The sequence below is a fragment of the Artemia franciscana genome, unplaced genomic scaffold, assembly GCF_032884065.1.
Source record: "Artemia franciscana unplaced genomic scaffold, ASM3288406v1 PGA_scaffold_49, whole genome shotgun sequence".
Taxonomy (NCBI): domain Eukaryota; kingdom Metazoa; phylum Arthropoda; class Branchiopoda; order Anostraca; family Artemiidae; genus Artemia; species Artemia franciscana.
This window is the reverse complement of record NW_027062689.1, coordinates 908,708-919,442: the sequence shown is the minus strand read 5'-3', so window position 1 is coordinate 919,442 and position 10,735 is coordinate 908,708. Positions and strand designations below refer to the sequence as shown.

Genomic DNA, 10,735 nt, shown 5'->3' with positions numbered 1-10,735 from the left:
CGTTCGGATGAGTCCTTCTACGATATTTATGGACCCCTAGTTTGACACAATCATCCTGACCAAAAAAAAAACAAATAATAAAAAAAAACAATAAATACGCATCTGTACTTTTCGAATTTTATATATTTGGAATCAGCATAAAAAGTCAATTCTTTTGATATTAAATTAAAAAAACAAGTTTTTTTAACGGAAAGTAAGGAGCGACATTAAAACTTAAAACGAACAGAAATTACTTAGTATGTGAAAGGGGCTGCTTCCTCATCAACGCCCAGCTCTTTACGTTAAAGTTTGACTCTTTCTCTTAACTCTACTTTTAAAACAGTGAAAAACTTTAGTTTTTTACTGGTAAATTAGGACATAGTCTACGACTACGACGAAGAGAAAGATGACAAAGAAAAATACTCAATATTTTGCTGGTTTTCGCATATAGGAAGTGGTAAGACGCTGCGAAATATGGCAGCATAGCTTCAACTGCCTGAAGGTGAAGATCCCAGTTCCCCGTACGCTCTGCTTGGATGAGCTTCTTCAGTATGTCTATCGTTTCCATATAATGTATCAACAGTTGCGCCATACGCAACCCTTCCGAAAGAGACTGTTTAAAAGAAGAAAATTCTTTTAAACAGTCACAAAAAGAAGAAATTTTACTTTATACTTCGCATGTCTTTGTAACCTTCTAATACGCCAAGAAAAACAGTAATTTTTATATAATGGGATTGTGAGGTTCCAATGGTCACGAAAGGGTTATGGAACTGATGGAATGATTATTTGTGAAACAGGTAGACGAGCAAACATTTTTTTTGAGTCTGGTAGTCAAAAAATCCTTTTTCTTCCAACTTGTTTCCGGTTACGCCCTTTCTTTCACAAACCTCCTGGACTATGAGGTTGACTCTCCATAAGGTTTGAAGACTGAATCAAACACTTTTTTAAATTCGACGGAGAGCTTGTACAAGTGTTTTCTCCATTTATTAGATTCCTTAGTTTATTCATTAGATGAAGAGAACCGCAAATTAATTAAGAAAATAAAGAAAATGATCTGGTTGTATTAATTGGTGACATGCGCTTTTTAAGGCAAAATAAATCTCTTTTTAATAAATGACCTTTACATGCATTGCTTAAGTAACCATACAATTACAACAAAATATAAAACAAAAAATCTTTTAACAGAAGGTATATTAAAATACGAGTTTAATAAAGGGTGTTTAGAAGATGTCCCTGTAGAACACATATACTTCAAATATTTTTCTTCTATAATTATCACAAAAATCCAATATCGCAGAAGTTGGCAGGAATTAACATCATTATATTTTAGACGGCCAGTTTATTCTTATAGTTCTTTCCAGTTTATTATTAACTATTAACCTGATTATTATTAATTATTAACCTGATTTACAGTTGTTTTACTTTGTCAATGTTATGCCAAATAAACTGTACTATAAGAAATACAGAACGATTTTTATTAAAGGCGACTGATGTTCAAATCCTTTAGAGGGTTTGAGAGGAAAGAGGAGTAGCACCACTATTATTTTAAGCCTTCATGTACCACGGTTGATTTTATGACCAATAAGTAATTCACGGTTGAAACTTAAACCGTTTCCTATAGCACAAATGACGCAAATCCTTCATAAGGCTCAGGAGTTTCAATACTCTTTTTGTAGTAATTTCTTTTCCTTTTAAGCTTGACTTGGTTAACTATTTCAATATGTACTCGTTTCAGGGTGGATATAGTAATATAGAGTATTACTTATTATGATTGTGTTTGATTATTTAAGAGTTCGTGGTAACTGTAGTAAGGAGCGACCCGGCTCAATAGTAAACGAAACTCTAAAAATCGGAATTTTGATGCTAAAAGATACATTAAAAGAATCGGGTTTTCATGCTGATTTTAAATGTATAAGTTTCATCAAATTTAGTCTTTGTCATCAAAAGTTACGGCACATAAAATGTGCCTTATTTTGGAAAATAGGGGAAACACCACCTAAAATTCATAGAATAAAAAGTCATAGGACCTTAATGAAAATCACATCATCGCATTCAGGGTATCAGAGAACCCTATAGCAAAAATTTCAAGCTACTATCTAAAAAAATGTGGAATTTCGTATTTTTTGCCAGAAGACAGATCACAGGTGCGTGTTTATTTGTTTGTTGTTTTTTTCTTTTTTCCGAGGGGTCATCGTATCAACCAAGCGGTCCTAGATTTTCGCAATAGGGCTAATTCTAATGGAAATGACAATTTCTAGTGTCCTTTTTAAGTGACCAAAAATTGGAGGGCACCTAGCCCCCCTCCAACGCTCGTTTTTTCCCAAAGTCAACGGATCAAAATCTTGAGATAGCCATTTTGTTCTGCATAGTCGAAAACCATAATAACTATGTCTTTGGGGCTGACTTACTCCCCCACAGTCCCTGGGGGAGGCGCTGCAAGTTAAAAACTTTGACAAGTGTTTACATACAGTAATGGTTATTGGGAAATGTACAGACGTTTTCAGGGGGATTCTTTTGGTTTTGGGGCTTAGGTTGAGGGGAGCGGGCTATCTGGGAGGATCTTTCCTTGGAGGAATATGTCATGGGGGAAGAAAAACTCAATGAAAAGGGCGCAGGATTTTCTAGCATTACTATAAAAAACAATGAAAAAATGAATATGAAAAAGTTTTTTCAATTGAAAGTAAGGAGTAACATTACAACTTAAAACGAACAGAGATTATTAAGCATATGATGGGTTCTAAAAATACTTTAGCATAAAGAGCGAGATATTTAGGAGGAGATAAATACATCGCTCTTTATGCTATAGCATTTTTAGTAATTTTCAACTACTTATTCTACGGCCTTTCTGATTCAGGGGTCACTCTTAAAGAATTGGGACAAAACTTAAGATTTAGTATAAAGAGCGAGGTATTAACGAGGGGACAAACCCCTCATATACATAATAAAAATATAAGAATATAAAAGTTTGTTACGTAAGTTAATTCTTAAGTTACGTGTATTTTTTACTAATAAAACGTTGAAAATTAAAAGTTCTAGTTACCTTTTTAAGTAACCGAAAAATTGGAGGGCAACTACGCCTCCTTCCCTACCCCTTATTTCTCAAAATTGTCTGATCAAAATTAAGATAAAGCCATTTATCCAAAAAAGGAATTAGTATGCAAATTTCATTTTAATAATTTATGTGCGGAGAGCCAAAATAAAACACGCATTAATTCAAAAACGTTCAGAAATGAAACAAAAAAGACTAGTTTTTTTAACTGAAAGTAAGGCGCGACATTATAACTCAAAACGAACAGAAATTACTCCGTATATGAAATGGGTTTTTCCCTCCGCAATCCTTCACTCTTTACGCTAAAGTTTGACTCTTTGCCACAATTCTAATTTTTAAAACAATTAAAAACTCTAGCGTAAAGAGCGAGGCGTTGAGGAGGGGAAAACCCATTTCCTATACGGAGTAATTTCTGTTCGTTTGAAGTTTTAATGTCGCTCCTTACTTTCACTTAAAAAAAACTAGTTTTTTTATTTAATTAATTTTAAATTCTGTTCTTTCTGTGTCATTTTTTCACTGACTTAAAAATCTGTAAGTTTTAAGTGATAATTATTGTAGAAATTTGTTTTTGCTTCTCTTAGGTTTTAGTATGGCTCACAACTTTTATTTAAAAAAGCTCTTTTTCTTGACAAGACTATATTTATTAATTTGTTGTTTCCTTCCTTCCTGTTTGGCTCCTATAGCATACGTTATATGTTATAGTACGTAGAGTATACGAATACACATGGCATGGTCAATGCAGTATTCAAGGGTTATGGGTAGGAGCTTAGCTACAGTATTTTTATTGGGGGGAAAGTGGGGGTTTTACTGGAGTAGGTGCTATACAAGGGGTAGTGGAGAAAAGTAACTATTTAACAAACATGATACTCTAAAAGCATTACGCAATACATTATAAATAAAAAACACACATTAAACTAAAGTTTTACTCTTTGTCCCATTTTTCTGAAATAATAAAAAACTTTAGCGTAAAGAGTGGGGCGTTGAATAAGAGACAACCCCTTTCATATATGGAATAATTTCTGTTCATTTTAAGTTTTAATGTCACTCCTTACTTTGAGTTTAAAAAAAATTCATTTAATCTTAAATCCAATATCTGATGAAACCATAGTTTTGGTAAAACTGAAAATAAGTGTTACAGCATATATCCCTGTAGCAAATATCCTGTAGCATATATCCCAAGGTCAAAATTTGTACTTTCTTTTGCACTTGCGCCTCAGAGAAATTTAAAACCGAGGAGCACTGGTTAGAAACAGGGAAAAGAAGTTTTGACCGCATATTTAACTTTTACCTCATGACGCCAAAAGAGTATCTAGCCCCCAAAATGTGGTAACGTAGTTAAAAAAAAAGTAATATAACTGTCAAAATCGTTGATGGTATGTTTGGATGTTATACATAGTTGGAAAAAACTGCAAAGAATAAATTTTGTATATTTGGATAAATCATCTTATTTTTGCCGAATTGACTGATTCTGGAGTAAGTTGTTCTAGGCAAAAGTCATGTAAAATAAATATGAAGTAATTTGGTATATCTTTATTAGTAAAATCGTTCGAGTTCGTAAAAAAAAGTGTTCACCCATTCACACATAATTTAATGGACAAAAAAAAAAAAAAACAGCTAGTGTGATTCTTCTGATGGCATCTCCTCCTCTTCTAGCTTTACTTCCTTTTCTGCATGAACTAATTGATAAGAATATGGCAGTGCGTGTGTATAAACGTAAGACTTGTACTGGACTTCAGGGACTTTGTATTCAACTTCAACTGGCTTCACCTCCTTAATTTCGACTTTTGGAGCTTCAGGTACAAATGGAGTATACTTCAGCTCAATTGGTTTTATTTCCTTGACTTCAACTTTCGGAGCATCAAAAACAACATGGTGAACCGGCGAGACAACTGGAGTAACTGGAACACCTGGTGCTGCATATTTGAATTCTACTGGCTTCGTTTCCTTGACTTGAACAAATGGTGCATTATAAGCTACGATGGGATGAACTTGAGGGAGAGCATATTTAAATTCCGCGGGTTTTAATTCTTTAACTTCTTCTTTTGGTGCCTCAAAAGTGAAATAATGTTGAGCAGCAAATTGATGTTCAATTGGATTTACAGCTTCTAATGCTTCAGTTTCAACGACATCTTCATTCTTTGCTTCCTTGACTTCTACTTTTGGTGATTCATAAGTAATGACTGGTGCTGAAAATGTTGCAGGTACAATGGCTGGTTGACTATAAGAAACAACAACGGGAGTTCTTACATTTTGGACAACTGGAGCTACTGCTTGATATGCATGACCTTCTTGGATGCTATATGCAAAATTGCCACCTAGCCTGTCTGATCTGACAATAGCACTATCGTGGGCAGGTGCTCGGAAAAAACTGGGGCCGAGAGGGACGACACCACAGCTGACGGCAGATAAGGAGAGCATGAGAACAGCAAACTGAAAGAAGAATAAATGTTTATACACAGGCTACTACAGACCTACTCAACAAATTCAAAAGAACTGTAGGCTCTGAAATTTAATAAAATAAGAAGAAAACTCAGTCTTTTTCAAATCGTTGCAAAAAAAGCGACCTTTGTCATGGGTAACATAAATTATAACAAATAAAAACTTAAAAGTTTTTATGACCCCCTCCCTGGGGAGGGGGTCAAGGGAAGGAAATGGGATTAACTATCCCTCAGAGATTTGTTTGCCTCCCTCCGCCCTAGATTTTGTTAAGTACATTTTATCATTGAAAATGATTTTCGTGCCCCCCTTTAATTTCCATTAATTGACACGATTACAATAATAAGTGTTTCAGGCCCATTGCTATATATTTTTAAAGAAGATTCATCCTTGCAAAATTTGAAGTTCTAGTGTTCCCTTTGAGCAGCAAAAGACACATTTGGCCAGAATAGAGCAAAAGCACTGTCAAGCAAACCTTATGAGATAGTTTACAAATTTAAATTATCGAGATACTTTACATTAAACATCTTGGTCTAAGAAATTATGCATCCTTATGGTGACCAATTAAATTAAAAAAAAAACAAGTTTTTTCAATTGAAAGCAAGGAGCAACATCAAAACTGAAATCGACCAGAAAATTTTTTATATATGAGAGGACATCCCTATCCTGAACCTCCTCTCTTTACGCTTTAGCCTTAAAGTTCTTTAAAAAGACTTCTACTTGAACGTTCCCGTTCACTGCCCGTGTCAAGAAATTCCCCAGTCTTGACACTCTCGTCCGAGTCAACCAATGGGTTAGGTAGACCCCCTTCCTTTCTCTGTCCTTTTATCCTTCCCCGTGACTCTCTACAAACACACTCCTCACGACTAACACTGAATTCCTTCCATTTAATTTGGGGGACTTGCCGGCTGGCAAGACAAATCTCCCGGTCGTAGGCTTAGTCTCAGCAGATCGCAGTGTAAATTACTGCTCTACCCCTTATAACACCCCGGCAGGTGAGAGACGGATAGTCCAATTGAATGAGAGGCATCTTTAACGTAAGAGGGGAGGGATAAGGAAGGAACAGCCTCCTCATCATTTAAAGCTTTAACGTTGTTCCTTACTTTGAGTCAAAAAGACTTGTTTTTTTTTAGTTTAATTTCTGACCGTTTCTCAAGTTATGCCAGGAAATCCCCTTCCTTCCTTCCATGTAAAATTGTCCTCCGAAAGTTCCCCCTGGAATCTTTTGTACTTCTTTAAAATCTCCCCCTCCCGCACAAAATACCGCCCCCTCCTGAAAAAAAGAATTCCAAATATTTTCCAGTAACAAATACTATATGTAAATAACAGGCACATTGCATAGCTTACAGACCTTTCTCCGAGGGCTGTGGGGGTCATGTCACTCCCAGAGGTATTAGTTGCTGGAGTTTTCAACTATGATGAATCAACGACAAACTGAAAAGTTTGATCAGATTTCATTGGGGAATAAGAGGGTGTCTGAGGAGGTCTAGTTACCCTCTAATCATTTTGACCAATTAAAAAGGTCACTAGACCTTTTGATTCGAATAAGCCCCCTTCCGATCTTCGAGGAATAATGGTTGAATACGATCACACCACCCTTGGAAAAAAAACAACAAATAAACACGCATCCGTGATCTTTTTTCTGGCAAAAAAAAATGTAAATTCCATATTTTATACATAGCAGCTTAAAACCTCTATAGTAGGGTTTTCTTTTGGGGAACTTTTTTGGGATGTTTTTTGGGCTCTTAGTCTTTGTTGGGTACCATTAAAATTAACGAGTTTTATATATTTGGAATCAGCATAACAAGTCTATTCTTTCGATCCAATTCTCTTGATTTTCAATTCTATCAAATTATCTTTTTTTTTAGGATTGTATTTACTGTTGGGCTCCTTAATTACAGTTCGGTACAACGAGCCGTTTGGTCATAACTTGTATGATTTCAATCATAACTTAATCAAAAAACGAAATAAACAGTTATTATAAATAATTATTTGAAGTATCATTTGACTGGGATGTTTCATCACTCCATTCATATATATATATATATATATATATATATATATATATATATATATATATATATATATATATATATATATATATATATATATATATATATATATATATATATATATATATATATATATAACAAAACTACTGATTACTCGCTAAGAAAGTTCAATCTACGATGTTGGAGCGCGTGCAGCCTCAAACAGTAAATATATTTAAGCTGCAATTTTCAGGACCCTTCATGGAGCCTTCACATCAGAACACAGGAAGAGATGTATCCCCTATTCTCCCTTTGTTGGAGGAAGGGGCAACTCCACTGTTACAGGAATAATTGCTAATTGAAAATTGAAGCCTAAATTCCTATTTGTACTTATCCAGAGTGGTCAGGACCCCCTCAAGAACCAAATCTCCCGGAAAACCCTGCACTTATAGATATTATAGAATCATTACCTTAAAACCGTTTTTTGGTATTTCAGCCTCACATCTGAAAGCTTTACTTTTACTAAGCGCATTATTACAGACCCACAAAGACTATTTTTTTTATTCTAGCACCTCTTTTATTTAGTAAAAAAGATTGCACCTTCATAAATTAACCTCTCCTCATTTTTCATTATTGCTTTCATTTATACACTTGCAGTTTTTCAAATCTTGAACTAAAAATTCTGCTGTTTCAAAGATTACTAAAAGCCCAATATTTTGATATTACTAAACGTAAATGAGTACGTTCAACCTCGAAAAATTGTGATAGATAATCCACATTTGAATATGGGTTTCGGTTTATTTAAAGCACAAGTTAAACTTAGCGTGAAAACAGGGGGTTTAGGGGATAATAGCCACCTCGTAGGGTATGATAATTTTTGTTTTTTAGCGGGGGATCACAATCAGGGATTTAAATCAGCATATTCGTGGAAAAGAAAACTAGACGAAACAAAAAACTATATCTATTTGACGATCAACGTAAATAATGGGAATAAATGCAATCAAGGAGAAAATTAGAAAATTATGAAAGAAGAAAGCGATTTTAACAAATAATATTTCCTGTTTTTCCTCTAAATTCAGATTATCGAAAACACCTGGTAACACCGTACTAAAGAGGCTCCTCTCAAGGAAACCCTTTAATAAAAATAAAAAGTAGTGCCATCAGCTTCCTTACTTTATGTTTTTATTCAATATAATACGTTATAAATCTGAGAATGAGCCCCACCCCAATCCCAATGATTCTATTTATAGCTCTGATAAAGTATCTCTTAATTGCTTCATTTTAGTCAGATGTCATTGGGCCTATGTTAAATCGGTTATTCTTGCAGTCTGAAATTCATCAGAAGAAGATATGTGGGTCTATTTTCAGAAACGTAACAACACTATTTGGAAATGGCGTAAAATAAGGAGTGTAATGGTACTACTTATATTTTTTTAAGACATTACCTTTAGAAGAACCCCTCTCCCATAGCGTTACCAAAGATCCTTTCTTTGAATTATTTAAAATTCTTACCGATCGCATTTTGAAGCAGTGTTTGTAGAGTGCTTTGTAAGAAAGATGAATCAACTAACTGTTGTTTGAAAAGGTGCTTCACATCATATTTATACTCCCGCTATTCAAAGACGTCACTTCAGATCTATGATGGAAGTGTACGGGTGTGGCTGAAGACTTAAAGATCTTTTAAAGAGCGCTGAACTTCCATTGCCAGTAGCAGAGCTTGAAAAAAAAAATATCTGTAAGCCAGAACAGCTATGACGGTTTTTATATTCAAAAATACTCTTTGGAGAACAAACCGTATACCAAAAACAATTCGTGGTAACCAACAGTAAGTAGGGAGCGACGTGGCTCAATAGTAAACGAAACTATATGAAACGGAATTTTGATACCGATAGATATATAAAATCGGCTTATTATGCTGAATCCATATGTATGTTTCATTAAATTTAGTGTAACACATCAAAGGCTACGAGCCTGAGAAAATTTGTCTGAATTTCCAAAAAGGGGAGAAACACCCCCTAAAAGTCAAAGAATCTTAATGAAAATAACATCGTCAGATTTAGCGTACCAGAGAACCTGATTTCAAAGGTCTCAACCTCCTGTCTTAAAATTTGTGGAATTTTCTTTTTTTTTACCGGAAGAAAGATCACGAATGCGTGTTTATTTGTTTGATTTTTTTTCTAAGGGGTGATCGTATCGATCCAGTGTTTTAATTAGTTTTTAATTAAATTTTCTCAGGTTTGTAACTTTTGATGGGTAAGACTAAATTTGATGAAACCTATATATTTAAAATAAGCATAAGAATCCGGTTATTTTGATGTATCCATTAGTATCAAAATTCCATTAGTATCAAAGTTCGTTACTACGAACGGTTTGACTACAGTGAAGTCAAGCGTAGCTCTGACTGAAGTACTGCCCAGGTTTGAGCACCAAAAGCTTTCCTGAATATCGTTATGGTAATAATCATATTTGAAAATTAAAAGCACGACCCATGTCTAAAATCGAGTTTACTTTCTTTTGTAAGGCGAGATCATGTTTGATGATTAAATTAAAGTATTTAAGTTTAAACATCTACTAAAAATAATTATAAAGTATTAATTAATTAATTGACAATCCAATAATTAATGATAATAATGTGATATAATTATAATTATGTTATCGTCTTAAATATATTATTAGATATTATGTAACAAAACATAGTATATTCATATTCTTTTTATATTTGTTTATGTTAAACATGTATGTAAAAATACTTAACAATATAATGATAATATTTAGAGTTAATTACACAGTTCGACAAAAGTCAAGAGGAGTTCGGGAATAAAACGATCAATATATGTGTGATTACGGAGGGTTAGCACTAGAAGTTGACAGTAGTTCGATTATAATCAACTAAAATTCTAGGTCTGAACACCCTCTAGAAATAAGAGGACTTTCGCCGTGATGTCTGAGATCAGTACTAATGGTTTGATGCGGAAGACCATGCGATTTAAAAAAAAAATGCATCGCTCAAAACATGGATTCATCCCAGAAAAATGCTAGCAATACGGAAAGCGAAGCTTTTCTCATTTGGTGAAAAGTTTTTATGATAACGGTTGCAAATAATTGAATTAAATGTCTGAATAAGTAATCTAACATTTTTTTTAGTTACCTCTTTATAATTTGACTCTTCTTGAAGAAAAATTAAATTTTTCCTTTATAGAAATCCTTTCAACCTCAGTTAAGTTTTCAGGCACCGGGTTTGAAGCGTGTATTGAGTGGGTGCAGCAATTATCGTGTTAAC

General features: G+C 34.1%; 1 protein-coding gene across 1 annotated transcript; it reads right to left on the bottom strand.

Annotated features, from left to right (window-relative positions):
• Nucleotides 1–4,543: 4,543 nt before the first annotated feature.
• LOC136041875 (uncharacterized) lies at nucleotides 4,544–9,115 on the bottom strand. The gene is made up of 2 exons (XM_065726665.1): nucleotides 8,968–9,115; nucleotides 4,544–5,458 (listed from the first exon to the last, which is right to left on the bottom strand). The coding sequence occupies exons 1-2, from the start codon at nucleotides 8,974–8,976 to the stop codon at nucleotides 4,643–4,645; spliced, it is 825 nt and encodes a 274-aa protein (XP_065582737.1). The 5' UTR covers nucleotides 8,977–9,115; the 3' UTR covers nucleotides 4,544–4,642.
• Nucleotides 9,116–10,735: the final 1,620 nt, after the last annotated feature.